This window comes from Brachyistius frenatus, unplaced genomic scaffold (assembly GCF_029030835.1).
Source record: "Brachyistius frenatus isolate BFR_SWC_R1_liver_20210118 unplaced genomic scaffold, ASM2903083v1 Contig_112, whole genome shotgun sequence".
Classification (NCBI taxonomy): domain Eukaryota; kingdom Metazoa; phylum Chordata; class Actinopteri; family Embiotocidae; genus Brachyistius; species Brachyistius frenatus.
Genome location: NW_027210711.1, coordinates 655,167 through 674,510, shown reverse-complemented (window position 1 = coordinate 674,510; position 19,344 = coordinate 655,167). Strand labels below are relative to the sequence as shown.

Below are 19,344 nucleotides of genomic sequence, written 5' to 3'. Positions count from 1 at the left end.
TTCGTCCATGAATCGATCGATTGTTTTGACTCTTTTTTTTTTGGGGGGGGGGTTTCCGATTCCAGCTACGTCCCGCGGCGCCGCTCTACGTCGTCTTCGTCAGCGTCAGAGCTGGGACGTCCCCAAAGTTTTACAGTTTGTCACTGCTGCACCGTGTTCATTTTACACTTTTTTTTTTTTTTTGTTGCTTCATTTATTCATACTAAACTCTGAAATTGTAACATTATCGTTTCCTTTAAACACGGCAGTGCATTAAAGTATAAAACTGTGCGTGAAATTCATTCGTATCGTACGTAACCGTACAGCGCGGACCGTAGTGAATCGTTGTTTTAGGTTATACGAGACGGGTGCACACGAACGGTGTCGCATCTTCAGGCAACTTTCAAGGCCGATACGAGTCAAATATGATTTTATACCGATTAGGACATAAACGCGGGGTTTTCCACACCGTTGTACTACCGGTCTTGTTTTGACAATGCTGTGCGATTATTATTTTTGACCGCCAATATTGCCGTCGTTATAGTCTAAACGTATACCTTGACTGAGCGCCTAAGCCCTCCAGAAACCCCAAGGAAAACCCCGGACGTGTAAAACCCCGATGTCAGTTAACGCGCCGCGCTCAGGCCGTCCCGTATTTTCCATTCGTGTCGGGTACCGTAACATCCGCGGCGTCCGTTACGGCGAATATGCAGAGGCCGGTGCGGAGTGGCGGCGCTCGCGTTGGCCAGAACAAATACACGCACAATAATAACACGCATCTCATAATGACATTTAAATATCTTAAGAACAAAAACAATACATTTGAGCTTTTTTTTCTTTTTTGCAACAAAGTAAATCAGAGGACAAAGTACGGATCCGAATGGAGAACACGGGGAAACGATCAAACAAAGCCGCGGCGGGGTTACAGCTTCAGGAAATAAGAGTGTCGCTTTATTTGCACCGGAAACGGTCTCCGTGATTTCTTTACATTCTGCGCGACGCGTTAAAACGACACCGTACGTGTTGGTGTGAAACGTTTCGGACTTGATCTCTCTTCATTGTTTGAACGTGGATGTTTTTTTGGGTTTTTTTTTTCCCCCGTAAGCCGGCAGCAGCTGCCAGAGGACATCGTTCCATAAATACGCAAATCGCCCTCGAAAATATTAACACGTTCTACAGAGTCAGCACATTGTGAAACCGCCGCCTCCGGAGCTTCGGTCAGTCAGCGCAGAGGATCTGCGTCAGAGTCCTTCTCGGATTAAAAAAAAGAGGGCTTCTGCTTGGATTTGGTTCTAAATATTATATATATATAAAAACAACTACTCCTCGTCTTCCAGTAAATTTGAAAGTCCTTGTAGTTTGGCGATAGCGGAGCTGTGAGGAGGTGCGTTGGTGAAAACGGTCCCCACGAACAAAGGCGTCCCCCTCAGGATGTGGCGGATGACGGTGCAGGAGCCCGACACCTCGATGTGGAAGCCGAGGTGTCTCAGCTGCTCGTCTGTTTGCGGGGAGGTCTGACTTGATGGAGAAGCAAAGAACTACGGGGGATATAAAACATAAGAAATAATGCATTTTAGCCTGGTTATTAATCACACTAAGTAAATCAGAGGACAAAAAAAAAAAAAAAAAAAAAAAAAAAAAATCCACGGAGACGCGCTGCTCATTCTGTGCGATTGGATCGCACTTCCCCCGCTTCGTATGCAAAATAAACAATAATAATCAATCTGAATATACTACAAAAGAAACACCTGTACGTGTACGCAAATTAGGAGTTGAAGCATTTTTGCCTCGAGGAGTCAGAAATGAAACGACGTAAGCTAAAAGGAAAGAAAAGCAACTCGCGACGTCACGGTCGACGAATCGCACGCGTATTCGTCGACGACGGATCGGTTCCGTTCGGCGTCGCGATAAAAACGTGACGGTGAATCGGCGCATGTACAAAAAAACAAAGAGGAACTCACGGCCGCTCCCGTTGTCGGGTCGATGAAGTCGGCCCAGTATCCCGCGGTCCACAGAGCGAAACACATCTCCTTCGCGCCGCTCACGAACTGCGGTCGGAAGAGAAAATTAAAAAAACAACAACAACAACAACAAAAAGAATCTCCGTCGGCAGCCGCTTCCAATTTTTCCGCCTTGAAAATATGAAACCAAATACGAGAGGACTCACTTTGCGAAGCAGCCGGTCTCCTTCCTGCTCCGCCGCCTCGTCCTCCCGCCGATCGCCCTTCTGCGTGACCGTCACCACGGTGATGGAGGTGGCGGGCGCCGAGGGGAACAGCAGCTCCAGATCTGACACGTCGACATTTGGTGTTAAAAGAAAAGCCGGACGCTCCGGGTCGCCCAGTTTCTTGCGCGGCGTTCTCTTACCTTTCTTCAGCAGCTCGGGACAGGAGCTGAAGGAGCAGTCCGTGTCGCTCTGGTTAAAGTACCGCTCGGCTTTGCGGACTCTCTTGGATACGGGGCCCAGTTTTCCCTGATAAACAAACACGCGTCTCGGGTTACGTCTCGGAAATTGCGCCGGTTTATTCGACTTCATTTCATTTCTTCGCTTTCTTTTACGCTCTATGATAAACGGGTAAGTCCCGCAATGGAGCGCGACTGACATTTGTATTTTTTTTCACAATATATCGATGGAGTAAAACAACGCTGCCGACATTTCCTACGTAAACTACAGACCTATTCGCTCGTCGATCGTAGACGTAACTTTGATTTTTATCATTTTCGCAAACTTCCAGGTCGCGGCCGGATCCTCTGATATAAAAGCGGCAGATCGGGACTCCGTATCGACAGACGCTCCGTTTCAGTACCGTGACTGTTAAACCGAACGATCAAGTCGGATCTTTTAAGTGACAAAAACGCCTTCGCGTACCGGCTGTTCTGACACGTACTTGGAACTCGTTGACGAACTGGGCCAGTACGAACTGGTGTCTCTCCGTGCCGCTCGGCACCGTCAGTAGGTCGGGCGCCGTCCTGCGGACCGGAGCCTTCTGTTGGTCCTCCGTGCCTTCCAGGTGGCAGTCGAACCCGACGTTGCCCGGCAACTGGAAGCGCCGGTCCTGAGGTCCGAACGGTCCCATGTTCTCGTCGGGCCACACGGTTCTCGGCCCTGAGGGGACGAGACAAAGACCGTCGCCGTGCGTTTCATCAGCTGAAAACTCAATCTGTCTGTTGGACGTGCGATCTCGTCTCTACGTCTTGTTTTAGAGGTCAAATTCGAGAGAAAATGAGGAACAATAAAACCCGTCGACCCATTCCTTTCCCGCGGGACTCACCCGAATCTGCGGGTGACGCGGCGACGTAAGGCTCGTCTGAGCTCGCGGCGGAGAAGGTTCTGGTTCCGCCGACCCGGAGGGAAACCAAAGCCCGATGGCAAGCGGCCGCCTGAGACAGAGCCGACCTGCTTCGACCGCACAGCACCTAAAGAGGGACCGGATCGCCTGTTAACGGGCAGCTTCAATAAACCCGTCACGTTAATCGGGAAAACGTCTGCCCGCGTGGAACATTTTATATCCCTGCTCCACCTTCTTATCTAGCGGACACCGCCGACACGTGTACTACTTGAAGCGGTCTCGTGAATTTGCCATTTATATGCTCAAAAAAAAAACCTTTTTTCAACAAATTCACATTGTGCAAAAGTGCAAAGAATAAATATACAGGAGGGGAAAACAACAAAACTACAAAGACAAGGCATGTGTGGGACATTTAAGAAGCTGAAGACCACGGAATAGACTGCATATTCATAATAATACAAATATTGTAAATCCCGTGTACAACTTTCAAGACGGGGCGGTATCCCGCTAAATTGCCCGATTTTTTGAATGGAGTCTGGCGTACGCGTCTGCCACTTACACTGCTGGACATCGTGGCTCGTCTCTTTCACCTCTCAACTTGTAATCTGTTGGATAAAACAACAACGACGACGAAACATTATTATCAACAGCAACTACAAACAACAACAACAACAACAACAAACATGACGTTGGGTGAAAAGTTTAACCAACAAGAACATGGCTGACATGATGCAACGGTTACATGCGTCTTTCCAGGGACAGACAAAGCAGCGAAACGTCCCCCAGTGCGACACATTCATGTCGCGGGTATTACTCCTAACACATTGAAGTTGTCACAAAATCTGGTGAGAAAACGGAGAGCTACTTAGCAAAACAGATAGCTTTAGCTTTAGCGTTAGCTGTTCCGTCAAACCTGCTTCGACGCTTTTTTTTTCAGACCTTTCATAAAACCTTCCCGACTTTGACATCGCTTCATACAAAAACACCAGCAACAGGACACGTCTTAAATTCTTTACACTAAAAAATAAATATATATATAAATGCACATATACACGCGTCGATGGGATTACGTGATGAAAGTACATGTCGTGCTTACCTGATAAATTGCACGTAACCTTTCGCAAAATAAAAAAAAACACAAACGACGGGAAGTGACGAGGGACAATTCCTCCCTGCGCGCTTTGCGTAACGGCTCCTTCTTCCTCTACTGCGGGTTATTACCGCACTTTACATCCAGTTTGGTTGCATTAGCGCCCTCTGTGGTTGGCAAGTGAGCTTACAGACGCTTTCAGCTCCTTCTCTGAAACATTTTTCAATCAAAAGAAAAGGCACACAAAAATACACACAAAAGCCTACTGCTGTCACTGGAATACCTGTGAAGCACTTTATTTTTGTATAATCTATCAATGACTTTACATTCAATAAACGTTTCCAGAATTGAGCCGTCACTGCCGAATTTTTCACATGTAATGCAGAGTTTTTAAAAAAAAATATATATAAAATTTAAGTCATGTTCAAAAGGATTTTTTTTTTGGGGAGGGGGCTTTAACAGTTCACCTTTCTCTACTAATCACAAGATCACAGTCATTGGCCGTTGTTCCAGTATGTCACCGCTAGATGGCAGCAGCTCAACAGTAAACACAACCAAGGCTTCGCTTGTAACCCGTCAGCCTTGTATTGTGTCCCTTTTATTTTTGTGCTCTTCACTTTTAAACAAGTTTGCTTGCGATATTGTCATTTACTACCCCGGCTTGCTTTTAAGCGCAGCGCGTGCCGTCGCTCAGAGATCAACGGGAAGCGGACGGTAAATATGCTTATCGCGAACGCGCGATATCGTTCACGAAACCGCGAACGTGGAAAATCGTGGCTTTTAGTGGTTTCCGGCGTGACGGTAATGGCACTCTGACGCTCCTTCGCGGTCATTAGGCTGATGATGTCACAGGGCCCCAAACTATTTAATAGATCCGTCAGTGAAAAGCTTCAGCGGACAGGTGAGCCTCCGTGCTAACAAACGGCTGTGAAAGTGCAATTTTCTTTCCTCAACAACAACAAAAAATGTTTCGCTTCACCTCCGCCGACCTCTGCAATAAAAGGCGGGGTGTGTTTGTCCCCGGTCGTTCCCGGGTGGACGGGAAGCTGCGGAGAAAAAAAAAAAAACCCCGCTACGAGCGGCTCAGCAAAAAAAATAAATAAATAAAATTTTAAAAAAATAAATCCCCTCCCTCGATCGATGAAAAGTTGAAAAACGAGAATGAAAGAAATGCGGCGGCGACAACGGTCGTTACGCGCTGTCAGAAGTGGCGAAGGACGAGGGCAGCTGGTATTTGCTGGCGTGGACGGCGTGCGTCCCTTTAGCTGACTGGGACGCGCTGATTGACACTTTCTCTGAGCCGACAGGATGTACGCGGTGGGAGTTTACCCAACATGCTTCGCTCACTGTGGGCAGCTGCAACAACGTGATGCGCGTGTGCGCGCGCGCGTGTCTCCGTGGCGACGAGGCGTGTGGAACGGTGCAGAACTTGGCTGTCAGCGAGTCTCCCGCAGGATCATTTGTAACAGCATCCGCCCGAGACGGAGGCCCCCGCGGGACGGCCAATGAATTCGTCACCTCGGGCTCTCCGCCGTGTTGTTATTTGGAGGTGAAGACTGTATTGAAGGAAAGGCTGAAATCAAAACCAGCCGGGGCCGGTCCACGGATCGGAAATTCAATCCTGCGTTTATTATAGCGAGCGAATGTTTCGCTTCGGCCGTATTAAAGCCGCCGCCGCCGTCCGTTTACCCGTCGATTGCTGGCACAACGGATTAATGAGCGAAACGCAACATAATATGTAATATAGTTAGAAAACAACTTCTTGGTATTTCTCGCGGTTTTCACGGTAAACTGAGCCGACCGCCGGCAGGCTTTTGGCTTCGCGCTTCGTTACGCGCGCAAATTTCAAGACGATCGTAATTGCGCGATTGGCAATTGCCGCGCGGCCTTTATCGCATCAACCTGAACTCGGCGGACTACGGCGGGAAGAAATCGCCCCGTGTCGGGCTGTAACTGGCTGTAACTGGACGGCGGCGTCTGGTTTTCTTTTTGTGTGTGTGTGTGTGTGTGTGTGTGTGTGTGTGTGTGTGTGTGTGTGTGTGTGTGTGTGTGTGTGTGTGTGCGAGGAAGTCCAGAGTGCAGCAGCGGAGCCGCGAGAGCTCCAGACAAAAAGCCTCGAGTCAGTCGAGGTCTTTTTTTAATTCCCTTGGCTTGTCAGGCTGCAGCGGCTCTCGCCTGGAATCAGCAATTTTCCGTTGCCGTTTCATCCTCCGTCAAAGACCGTATTCCTCATCTCACGCGTTGTGAGCCACCTGCTTGCGTCAGCACACCGTTAACGGCACCCCCCCCTCCTCCACCTCCCTCAAACTAATGACAAAGCGGGGGCCGTTAAGGGTCTGTTTCCCATCTGTCCGAGATGAGTTGCCCGCCGCAGCCTCCGCCCGACCGCCAACCCGTGCTTGACGGCACTAGATTAAAAAAAAAAAAAACGGGCGCTCACGAGGAAGGCTTTGAATCCCCTTCTACCTCCCTTCGTGTCCGCCGGTGTTTTCTGAGATGCCTTCCCACGACCGTCCGGCAAACCGTAAACCGAAACGAGAGCGTGAATTAAATGCAAAAGGTATGAAGGCGCCAAAACGCGGCATTTTCCTTTATGACATTTAACATTTCGTACCTGTCCGTTCACTGCAAAGCTACGATAAGGCTAATTAGCTTAGCGTAAAGACCGGAAGCGGAGGGAGACGGCTAGCGTGGCTTCATCCATCCGTTTTCTACCGTTTACCCGGGGGTCGAACATTAACGGTTCCCTTTGACGAGGTTCATCATTTCAACAATACCCCCCCCCCCCCAAAAAAAAATAAACCACTTTCTTTCTTTGCTTGTGGTGTCTCTCTCTGATTGACCTTACTTTGTGAAGCCGGGCAGACTGTGAGCCTCCTCCTCCTCCTCCCTCCCCGAAACATACATAATTATAATGACTGCGGAGTAAGAAGCGCAGTCACGGCGCTGCCTCATTAGTGGCTGTAAACCCCCGGCTGGCACTTGGGAAATAACTGAACAGTTCAGCGCTGCCGACAACGCTCGCAGCATTTTGGAATCCGTTTCCGCAAATAAGCACCCGATGCAAAATGTGGAGGACAATAAATTGACATAATAAGAAAAGAGTGAAGAGAATCAAGAGACTGCAAAATTATGAAACCTCACGGGAGGATTGTCGGTTTCACGATTTTCTACAGCGGGCAAAAATAAGATTTAGCTTTTAGGCTTCGTGCAAAGTCCCATTTGTGATGATCGTTTTTACATTCTTTTAAAAAAAAAAAAAAAAAAAGACCCGTTTATTCATTTCTGTTTTTAGTGACCTTTAACCGAGCGGCAACCGGCCGCGACGTCGCCTGTCGGTTTCTGAACGGCCGTTACGAAGCCTCCGGTTTGGATTTTGGCCGGCGGCGTCTCGCGAGCGGTTCGGAGCGGGGAGTGACCGTGTTTGGACCGACCGCGGAGATCCGACTCCATCTGATCTGAACGGGAGTCTACGGAGCCGACCCCTAGAGGCGCTCGGTGGTGTCGCGGCGTAAGTCGCTTCCGCGTCGGCCTCGTTTTTCAGACACGGAAAGCGACCGACGCGGTTTTTTTTTTTTACGATCGGACGAAACCTTCCGCAAACAGCCGGAAGTCTTCGACCGCGGCAGGTCGGAAAGAAGTTAGTGCTTTTTGAACGGGAGTTTTTTTTACAGCCGGCCCCCCGGTGGCCCTCGGCGGTATTGGGCTTTACGGCACTTCCGCGTAAGCTTCGCTTTTCCGTACCGTCAAATCCCGCGAGTAAAGTGCGTCGCGTTCGCTCGTCGCGGCAAACAGACGGGCCGCTTCCTCGCTCGGTCCGACTTCCCTGTCGGTACTTTGTCTTGTCCCCCGAGGCTCCGGGGGAGTTACGGTGACTTCTCGCGGAACTTAACTCGGCAGTGACGCCGGTGACGGGAATGAGACGATATCCTCGCCGGAGGTGCCGCTCTAACCCGATGCCCATTCGGCTGCTCCAGAAACGCTCCGAGCGCCGTCGGTGCTGCCGAACTGCGCGATCGAGGCTTTTCCCCAGTCGTGAGCCTCGGGGTTGCGTTCGCTAATGAGGAAGCGACGTGTGCGTGTGTGTGTGTGTGTGTCTCTGTGTGTGTGTGTGTGTGTGTGTGTGTGTGTGTGTGTGTGTGTGTGTGTGTGTGTGTGTGCGTGTGTGTGTGTGTGCGCGCACTGTTACACTGCACGCATGAAAAATTATGCATATGTACAGCTGCAGCACCAACAGCTGCTCGGTAGTAATTCGAGGCAGATTGCAATACACCGGTAAATCCTTCCGATCCCAGACGTCTCCGAAGGACGTTTGTTCGGTAACGCCGGCGTCACGCCTGAATAAAAGCTCCTCGACGCAGCCGAGAGGGTTCGTTAAAATTCAGGTGAGTCCGTAATGAGAAGATAATTACGACGTCGTTTGCATACGCGCCGTAATTATACCTTTTTGCATATCTTTACGTATCGGCAACGGAAGTCCACGTACTTTACCGGCCTCTCGGAGCGCTCTAATAACATCCCGCTCCGATGGATTCTTCTCACAAAGTCTCACCCGAAGCACCGGCTATAAATAAAAATACGATTACGGATCCATTTCCGACCGCGAGAGATGAAAAACTTTCAGAAATGATGCGTTTCTTCTCTCCGTGGGAAGCGGTCGATTTTCCTCCCGCTTTCTCAAACCGCGGGAAGAAGACGCGTCGAGCCGGAGAGGAGAGCGATCTTCGGGTCTCTCGGGCTTTTAATAAATAATATCGATGTAAGTTTATGTCTGACGGGTGTGTGTGTGTGTGTGTGTGTGTGTGTGTGTGTGTGTGTGTGTGTGTGTGTGTGTGTGTGTGTGTGTGTGTGTGTGGGGTTCGTATCGTGTCATTTACACGTACGATTCCAGCCGCCCGTTTTTTTATGTACGCTTTCCATCTGTGCATTTCAAAGCCGGAATTCATCAAGTCGCTTCTTTAACCGGCTCTTAGACTAAGTCGTGTCCGAAGACAAACTGCCGTTCGGTTCCCCGACGTTTAACTCCGCCGATCGAATTCCTTCCGCTCGACGTCGGTGCTGCGATTCGGCGCTCGTCGTTTTTTTTTCTTCTCTTCGGGGAGCGGAGGCGACGCCGGGTGACATCTCTGAAGGCGAGTAAAACCTTCCCGCCGTCTCGCGGCTCTGTCCGCTTGGATTACGGCGGTGTCGACGGGGAACGCTCTCCGAAGACGTGTGAAATAAATATCCTACTTCTGTCGTGTCTCGTGCGAAGCGAACAAAACTACTTCCCCTTCGGTGGGTATTAGAAGGGGCTGGCGAAGAGCCGCTTCACGTTAAACTGTGTGTGCGCGTCGGTGTTTTGTGCTCTTTCGACGCAAGAAAACAGCGTGAATATTAATGAAGTTATTATCCACACTGACAGTTGTGGCGTATAAACTGTCATTTTCAGCCGCAGGAGCAACAATGCCGAGTTAACCGGTTTCACTCAAAGTTAAAGGGTCAGTTCGCTCTCATTACCAAATAAACACCTTTCCCATCTCCCTTCAAGCCGGTGTCGCCTCATTTTTCTCAAGCAATCTTTCTTTTAGAGATTCTTTTTGCTTGTTTTTCCTTTTACAACTAAACGGTTGCAATATTTTGAGAATTACGTTGCGATATTTGGAATATTTCAAAAGTGACATTTTCAAGGTGAATTTCTGGTATGAGGAAAAAAAATAGCATGAGGGTCATTTCACAAGTCCAAATATCACATTTTTTCTGTTCAATTGGTCACAAAAAAACATATATTATATATATACCATCACTCTGGGAATATTACAACTTCATCCTCTAAACATCAGAACTTCTTCCTCAAACTATTTCAACTTTATCCATAAAACGTTACTTTTTTTTCACGTTATTAAGGCTTCATTCAAAGCATTGCGACCGATTCTTCCATTACACCTTCGTTCTCCAACATTATTCTCTACAAAATTGCAACTTAACTCCCGCTTTATTTTTACACTTAAAATGCCGCGACCCGTCTTTCTCCCGCCAAGCCGGTCTTTGGCCCGTCGTCGTCCGCCGCGTTCGCTTTCCTAAAGCCGCGCCCGCGATCGACGTCCTTCTTAATGCGACTTCGGTGACACGTTTTACTCGTGCGTATAAATAGTTGGAAGGCGGAAATTCGGTGGAACCTTTTCGCTTCCGAGCAATTGAGACGTTTCGGGCTTTCGCGTCTCTGCTTGCGCGAAGCTTTCTTCTACTTTCGGATGAAAATCCGTCCGGGATCCGACCGAGGTTTAACCGTGTCGTGTTTTTCTCACTAAACCCGCAGAAGACCGGATGCGCGGCGAAGGGAAACGCTTGAGAAATTCTTTGGGAAACTTCCGACTCGTTAAAAAAGATCTTACCGGCGGACTAACTCCCGCTTCTCTTTCTCTTTCTCATCTCATCTCCCTGCATTGATTTGTTTCCGTTTCATTTCATCGTTATCTTATTGACAGGGAGGATGTGGATGTTGTGTAAGCGGGAGGATATTAGTCAAAAGGACGAGAGTGGCCGGTGGGGGGATATTGGGAAATGAACAAAGGAGTCGGGAATCGTCGTACATTAGCATAATAGCATTTCGAGGAAGAGGAGAATGTAATTGGATCCGGACGTCTGAAATCTGCGCTCCTCGCTACAGCGACGACGGCGAAACGAAGTAAACGTAGACGTGTAAAAAAAAAAAAACAACCCTGGAATAACTGCGCGGGAGGAACGCCGACGTCGTTCCGGTGCGACGTCGCTCGAGGCCCCGAGAGGAAGCGCTCCACGCCTCCGGCCTGAATGACACGCCACGGCATCGGCAATGACCGCAGGGCCGCGGCCCCTAACGCCCCGCTAACCTGCGCTTTCAGTTCCCATTGGAAACAACAGAAGATGATAGCACGTGTCAGATTGAGAGAGAGAGAGGGGGACGGGGGGACGGGGGGAAGGTCCTGTGAGTCTAACAGCATTTGATTGAAGGAGGTTTTCACACTCAGCGCCCAAAGCTAATGTATTAGCTAATCTCAGCGTCCGGTCCGACACCGCTGTTTGTGTTGGAGAGCGAAGAGACGGTTTTCTCTCCAGACACTACGATCGCCAGGACAACGGTGGGAGGTGAGAGGGGGGAGGAGAGGTGGGGGGGGAGTGAGGTGCTGACAGATTCACTCGGTGTGTACACGTTCGAGCGAGAAAGCTAAACGACTCGACAGCCTGAAGTGCATCGACGCGCCCGTGTCAGATGTCTCTTCGGGTTCGTCTCACGCTCCGACGGGTCGTCGAGTCTCGTCGAACGGGTCCGCGCTTCCTTCTCGGTCGCCGGGCCGACCGTATCCGTGACTCACGCGGCGCCAAAACAATTAAAAGCGGGAGAACGAGCCCGCGGGGTCAACGACCGGCGCGGCCGAGCGCTCCGGCTGAGGTAACGTCGGCGGACAGACGGAGGCGCTCCGGCGAGCCGCTTTCGCACGTGGGCCGCCCCGACGTCCCGTTTAGCTCCTGGCGGGTGGATGACGCGGGGCGGCGCGATACCGCGCGGCGCCGAGGGCCCGGGCGCCGTCTGACAAACGCCGCTCCCCCAAAAAGGTCAACGCCGAGCGCGGACCAAACCCGTTTCAGGTCCGATGCTCCTACATGAAGTCCTTTCTTCAGCGACGGCTGCTGGAGGCATTTTTTTTTTAAAAGCAGCGGGCGGAGCCGCGTGACTGTCAGGAAGTTGTGGATTCATTTTAGGAAGTGGGACGTACTTTAGATGCGGAGGCGAAAGAGAAAAAAGCTCTTTCATATTTATTTATTCCAGCAGAGTGCACATTCATCAACATTAATTAAAATGTAAATCAGCTGAGATTTGTATCCGGGAGCGCCTCGACAATGTTAAACAGTCCGACCCGCTAAGACGAGGAAGTCTCTCGTTACGCTCCGAAATAAATTACATATAACGGCGAGGTAGTGTTAGCTCGTGAAAAGCTAGCGTCGATGTTCGCCACGTCAACCGTGTGAAGCACAATCGTATTCGACGCCACGCGAGGACATCTCTTCGGGATCTTTTCGCTCCTACCCGCTTGCTCGCTGACAATTCATTCGGGCTTTAAGGTGGATTGTTTTTCCGCGCATCTCCGGTCTTCGTGGATTTTCACATTTCATTTAAGATAAAGGTTCTGCAGGCGCGTCCGTTACCGGCGACGCCTCCCGCAATCGGACGGGGACGACGAGCCGAGCTCGAATTTAAAACATTTCACTCAAAGTAAAGCGCGAGTGCCGACAAGATTGTGTAAAAAAAAAAAAAAAACACATTCTGCACGGGAGAGCAAAAGGAGGTTTGTCCAAATTTAAATAGTTCAACATATACAACATGTGGACTTTTTTTCCTCAATATTTACAACACACGTGGGCACTTTGAAAAACGCTGCATCTATAGATTGTGGATTTATGACATCGTAACTGCGTTGCGCTGCACATCGGACGCGTTTTGACTTCTCCGGACCTCTGGTCAGGAATTGGGCCGTTTGCGTCGAGGTGCAGAAACATCAACCCGCGGCGAGGAAAAACGGGACGGGAGCGAAATACAACGGGTCGGGGTTTCGGACGGTGAACCTTCCAGATAAAAATATTAGTGTTTCCTAATATTTTTATCTGGAAGGTTCACCGTCCTCTTTACGAGAAAAAAAAACCCTTCAATGAGGCGGGTTGGATTTGTTCCGCTGTCGTACACTGCACGCGTAAATACTTCACGAGCTCGTATGCGCATTAATCGTTAGTCGATGCTCCGGCTGCATTAGGCTAATGTACAGTAATATCACGCCGGCGCGGTTTTGAAGCACTCGTGAATATGAAAGGAGGATGTGCTGCATCTTTTGCGGTATTGATTGACCGGCCTTCCCGGAAGGTCAAAATAATCCATCTGCGAATGCGACTAAACAAAAGAAGAATACGTGTGTTTGGGATTACCGGTGCGACGGGAATCTGATTATTTCGCCGCGACGAGATTCCTTTTCGCTGTTTATTCCTAATAAAAGAAAAACCCCTCAAAAGGTAGAGATCGGAGCCCTCGCTCCAGAAAAAGATGATGAATAACACAGAAATAGAGAATATTTCGGGGCCGGCCTTCTCATTCTTCCCTTCTCCCGCTCGACTAAGCCGATTGATTGGAACGGCTCGCTTCGAGGTCAAAAATTGGCTTTCGCCCGATCGATGGCCACCTGACTGCCGTCTGCCTGCCGATCAATACGCCTACCTGCTTTAATCTTTCAGCAGCTCCCTCCATACGCGTCCTGTCTGGCGGCAAAAAAAAACACCCAAAAAGCTCATAACGGAGGCTAAATTGGTCGGGAGAAGGATCTCGGGATCGATACTGTCAGAGACGATCGTAATCTCATCGCAGCGGTGGACGTCACGATTGGGATTTCTTATTTGAGGAAAAGATGGGACGGAAAGGTCTCGTATTCCGGACCAAACCGACCGCCTTTCCGCCGAGAACCATTAATGAGCCAAACTATCGGTGACTTAAGTGCATAAAACCAAAACGATGATCTGAAAGAGGCTAAAAATGAACCTCAAGAAAGGCTGAAGGAAAACGCAGATTTTAAAGGTCATTCTCAAAGGGGGTTATGACGAATAATAAACTCCTCGTTACTACCTACGCTGGCAACACGGGAGGCCGAAAACAAATCAAAGTGAGGGATTTACCGCCCTGAAAAAGGCGAGGACAGAAAGCACCGAGCCCACCGGCCCGACCGTGCGCTCGACAGAGATAAATAGGTTTTGATGGCACATTACGGAGCCTCTCGGCCGGTCCGGGCTGAAGGACACTCGGCGCGCAGAGAAAACTGTGGTGAAAACACATCCGTTAGAGCGACGCCGCGCGACCTTCGGTGAGCAACGGCGACCTCTGTGGCCACACGAGGCGATCGCACGCGCAAAAAACAATTGTCGTTACTGGATTTAACGTCAATTCTACGAGTGTGCGCAAAAAATGGCTTCGAAGCTGTTATTTCAGGGTAAATGCGCTCGTTCGGATTGCCGCTATTTTCACGTCTTCGCGCTATAAATGCGAAGCGAGCCGGGAGTCGGTCGGCCGAGCTCAATTTTGGGCGAGACGCGACGGGGAACCGGCGAGTCGGCCGTTTTCCTGGACTTCCTGTTTTTATGCTCACTACAGAGTTATACGTTATATCAAAAGTATCTTCTTCAAAATGCACCTTTCATTGATCGCACTTCTATAACCTGCAATAAAACTCACATCTGACTCCTTTCAGAACAATCCTTCCCTCCGATTCCTCCTGGAGACAATTACTTCATCAAGGTTACGCCGATCGCCTGCCCTGCTCGAAACAAATTAAGTCAACCGTCTGGATGCGCGGGCGTGTGCGGAATGTCTGTAATTATCTTCCGCTCGGAGGAACCTCGAACGATCGTTGTCGTAAATGCGGCGATGCGGCGCGTCGTCTGTGGACAAACCCGCATGCAACCGCCCTGCAAAGGTTGGGGGAAAAAAATAGGACTCCTACCCCTCCGCCTCTGCACACAATGTCACCCTCGATTGCTTATTCAAAGACGGGCAAACGCAAACACACACACACACACACACACCGCCAGCGCACGATGAGGGTCAAGGGCAGGTGGGACCTCAGAGACGTCGACGACAGCTGATGGCCTTTAGAAAACAAACCCTGCGCCTGGGATGCGGGGGGGTAGGGGTGGGGGAGGGAAGAAAAAAGCAGGAGGGAATGAAAGAAAGCTATCAGAAGATGCAGCTGGATTGGTTGTGACAAGCCACTGATGGCGTATAGAGGCTTCACCAATATAGAAAGCCCCTCCGTCAGCGCTTCTGCGCCTTCAGGTAATGGGCGAATAACACAAATTCACTTCCGAGCCGATGCACTCGCTGCGACAGCGCGGCGCTGCGATTCCTGCGAGAGTGCTTTCCTTTGTCGCCTGGCGGAGCGACGAAGGTTGGCGGGAGGAAAAAGCGGACGCGTCTGGTCTCGCCGTTCCTCCCGGCACATAAAAAGTCCCCGTTTTTGTCCGCCGCCGTCGACTCGCGTGTTTTTGCTGAGCGTCCAAAATGAGGAAAATAACAACAAAGAAAATAAACTGTGTCCCCTGACACACACACAAAAATAAACCCCGACTGATATGAAATGGCTCCGATTCACTTTCCCCTCGACAGACGGAGGCGAAACGTCCTTTCCTCCCTCCGCCCCCCGATGTGTAGCCACCGGCCGAGCGTCACTCAATTACCCGGTGGCGTTTTCCTGCCCTTGCGCGAGACAGCGATGACCTCGCCGTCCTGCTGAGAGCTTCCTTTTTCCTTTTCCTCTCTCCGGAGGAGACGGCGAGTCCTCCGGATCGATGCCTGCGGGCCGCGACCTCGTGTTAAACACGAGCGTGACGGCAAATCCGTTCTCCATCCTCGGTGTCGACGCGACTTTTGTTTCCGGCCTCTCGCGATAGAGCCGCTCGTCTGTTTACGACTTTTCGCCGTAGATTATACCCCGAAAACAAACGGCGCGCGAGATCGTTTGGCGTGACGGGTAAAAGTGAGCAGGATCTTTAAAGCTATCGTGCTCACCCTGCGGACCCACCCGATGATGTCACACCGCCGTCGTCGGGGTTACCCGAGCTTGGGTTTGGATAGACAAAGCTCAAATGACGAGACGAAAAAAAAAAAACCTCTGGTGCCGGGTTGCATTGTGGGAAATGTCAGGCCTCTTCTCTGCTTCTGCCGCTTTGATTTTTTTGTTTTTGGACCGTTCTTTTATATTTTAGCGTGTCCTCTGCTGGCTTTTCTAACTTTATGGAAGTAGAATACTAAATCGCTGGAGGACATCTTTAATTAAGCGGGTCTGTACTATTCCACGGCGGTCTCCGGTTCCCCTTTCATTCTTACCAAATTGCATAATCTTTCAAAAAGAATGGACTTTTTCTTGAGGACGTTAACAGACTCGTAAAACACTGTCTCGTATTACTGCGTACGAACCTTTTTAATGATTACTTCTCCGTTGGGCGGTATGTTAGAAGAGTAAAACGGCACAATTTGAAATGAATAAAACTGGCACGTTTCCTCCTTAATCTGCACTCGATAACCCAAAATGAGAAAGTGAAAACGTGTCTGGAGAATTTTTTTAGCAAATGCATTAATAATTCAAAACTGACATCTCTCCTTTAAAATGTATTCGGAGACTTCGGAGAAGCGCTTCTCGCGGCGGCTTCTGGCTTCCCGTCTTCTTCGGTAAATCTCTTTCGGGCAGTTCGTCCCGTCGGTCCGGGCGGATCGTCTCGGGCTTTCCGGTGGGATGGCGAGTGTTTGTGAACTGCCGTTTTCAACTTTCCTCGTGGAGGTTTGAGACCGGGCTCGAGGACAGTCGGAGACTCGCTGCCTCGGCTGTTTGCTTCAGGGGATTTTCTCGCCGAAAGGTGAACTGTCGCTGCGGTCTGACGTCGCCCGCCGGAGACGGTTTCCTTCAAAGACCTCCCGGCGTTCGTTTGCGTCCATCCTTCCTTCAGTTCTAGTTTCTCCGTCCCCGCTGCTGAGGATCCACTCGATGGCACGCCGCCGCCGCCCTACTTCACCGCGGGGATTACATCATCCGTCTGGTGGAGCGTAGCTGTTGTCCTGACGTGCAGCGTGAGCTGCGGGACCGTTTAAAGAATCACTTCTACTTGCCATCGATGGACGACAGGCGAGTTCTGGACACATTTCAACGACTATTATTCAATTTGTGACAACTTTTCCCGATGGGATATTTAGCGTCAATTTATAGGGATTACATTTAAATCTACGACACCGTAAAGTGTGCAACAAGTAGAGGCCTAAATATATTTTGAAATGACAGATTTCAGCTTTTAATTTTTTTTTTTATAGATTGGCAAAAAATGTACATGTTTTCTACATCTCATACAACCACAAGTGAAGCTTTTTTTTTTTGGGACGCAGACTTATGATCTCGTCTTTGTTCTCTAATCGCTTACTAAATGAGTTTTCGCAGTCGTACCGCATTAAAGCTGTTAGACGCTCTTCATTACCACCTCGTCCTCCTCACGTTACCGCACTCCGAATAGCCGCGGGCTGCGCCGACATTAAACTATAATGCCTTGATGAGTGTTGACAGCGATCCGAGCGTATTTAACACGTCGGATGTTTGCGCGTCGCCGTGGGACTGAACCGACGTGACGCCGACTGCGGAGTCTCGATACGGCAGCTTTCCGGTGCCGCGCCGACACCCCGAGGCCTCCAAGTCTCCCCTCCCGCACGCGCGTGATGAGCAATTTTCAATCATTTACGAACCCGTATCGCTCGGCATTTTGCATAATAGAGATTATATTGCGCTCGTGCGGTACAATAATAAAGCAACACGTGCCCCAAATTCAATCTCGAACGAATTTGTCTCGTCGTATTTGAAGGCGGAAAAGCGGCCTTATCGACATTTTACAGAGCCTGCGCGACGTCGGCGTCGGTGAGATATCGCTTTCGGCTTCCCGGGGGGGAATGTGCCGCTGTTCGTTTAATCTGCGGCTCCCCGCGACACTTCCCTCAAAGAGGCGGAAAACAAAGGAGGCGGAGAGAAAGGGGGAAACGCGTTTCATTAAATCAGTGGGAAACCAGGAAAGCGATCGACGCACGGCGACGGAAATCGAAGGAGGGAGAAAGCTTAAATATTGGGTTTGAGAGACGGCCGCCCGCGTTCCCCTCCGCCGTTCTGTCCGCGTTCGGTCGGACCGATTTGAGGCGACCGGCAGCGGGATCTGTGATTTCTCTGGATAGAATGAGGAGATGAGAGAAAAGAGGTTTTCCCAAAGGAACTACAGTGGGAGCTTCAGTGTGAGATGAAAGATAATGAATAAGAAAAAAGCACGGTGACGTGTTTGCGGAGAGCTGGAGGACGGAAATGGGAGGGGGGGGGCATTTTCATATCCTGCGTTTTAGCTGTTCTGCATAGTTTTTCTTCCCGTCGACCGACAAACGAATTCGATCGCTGTGAATTTTTCATATAAAGTCCACTCGGGCTTTATGTAGGGTCCTAACACGGCTGTAAAATTCACCATATTTCAAAGGCGTCTTTGCTTTGCGGCCATCTTTGCTGAGTGTCACGGGATGTGACAGCAGGCTGCGGAGACCGCCGCGCTCCGCGGTGACACTCTGTCCGCTCGCATCGCCGGCGCCGCGGCCTGTCGCTATTCTGCCTTTAACCACCTGCTCGGGGAGGGAGGGAGGGAGAGAGGGAAAGAGGGAGGGAGTGAACAAAGCGGCCACGGCAACACCCGCCCGCATCTGCCGCCTCGGCCGCTCATTTTTCTGACGGGCGGGTACAAAACGCCGGCGGGGCGACGGGAGTACGGAGGAGGAAGCGACGGCGCTTAGCGGCGCGGACCGCAGTCGACGCCGCTACTGCCGAGCTCCCCGTCGGGGCCCGGCGAGCCTCTCGTTTACGTTTCGACGACGGCGCGCGACGCTGATTAAATCGCGGCGGTTATCGTTGTCGTCGTCGCGGTCGGAACACGAGCCGATCTCGCGGCGGACGGATCGGTCGGACGCGCGCTGACGATCGGGCGAGGCGAGAGAAAAAGCGTCAGATGAGCCGGTTTACTTTGTGATGAACTGCGACGCGTCGAGACTCGAAGCTGTCAAGTTAGATCTGAAAAATTACACGAGAGAACAGAAGACGACGCTAGTCGCGTCGTCGTTTTCTTCTCGACGCGTCTTCTCTTTTTGAGCTTTTACGCCCAAATTCTACGTCGGAATTTCCATTCGCGAATCGTTTCCCGCCGCCGGCGTTTGCGGAGGTGGTTTCGGTATTCGTCTGAGCGCACGGAAGGAGATTCGAGTTTGGAGAACGCACTCGGGATGCTGGAAGTAGGACTCGGATCGACGCGCTCGCGTCTGCGAAATTTACATTCGGTTCATATCGTGGCTGCGAAATTTCAAAAGTGCTGCGAACACTCAAAGTGTGAAAGCTTTTGTAATAATGTTCGACTGCACCAAAACATGAGGTTTCA

General features: G+C 50.4%; 3 protein-coding genes across 16 annotated transcripts in view; 1 reads left to right on the top strand and 2 right to left on the bottom strand.

Annotated features, from left to right (window-relative positions):
- Nucleotides 1–19,344, bottom strand: part of LOC138629219 (R3H domain-containing protein 1-like) — a 131,890-nt gene that overhangs the window by 20,149 nt on the left and 92,397 nt on the right. The window lies entirely within an intron of this gene.
- nbeal1 (neurobeachin-like 1) overlaps nucleotides 1–19,344 on the top strand; it is a 109,120-nt gene that overhangs the window by 62,544 nt on the left and 27,232 nt on the right. The window lies entirely within an intron of this gene.
- On the bottom strand, nucleotides 106–4,520 carry mmadhca (metabolism of cobalamin associated Da). 4 transcript variants are annotated; one of them, XM_069712814.1, is made up of 8 exons: nucleotides 4,366–4,520; nucleotides 3,829–3,874; nucleotides 3,252–3,396; nucleotides 2,868–3,085; nucleotides 2,347–2,452; nucleotides 2,147–2,268; nucleotides 1,941–2,027; nucleotides 106–1,517 (listed from the first exon to the last, which is right to left on the bottom strand). In XM_069712814.1, exons 2-8 carry the CDS (start codon nucleotides 3,838–3,840, stop codon nucleotides 1,299–1,301), a joined length of 909 nt encoding a protein of 302 aa, XP_069568915.1. In that variant the 5' UTR covers nucleotides 3,841–3,874; nucleotides 4,366–4,520; the 3' UTR covers nucleotides 106–1,298. The 4 variants fall into 4 exon arrangements, with proteins under 4 accessions (XP_069568915.1, XP_069568916.1, XP_069568917.1 ...); XM_069712815.1 differs by lacking the exon at nucleotides 4,366–4,520 and adding an exon at nucleotides 4,164–4,345 and having other exon boundaries at nucleotides 3,829–3,875; XM_069712816.1 differs by lacking the exon at nucleotides 4,366–4,520 and adding an exon at nucleotides 4,209–4,345.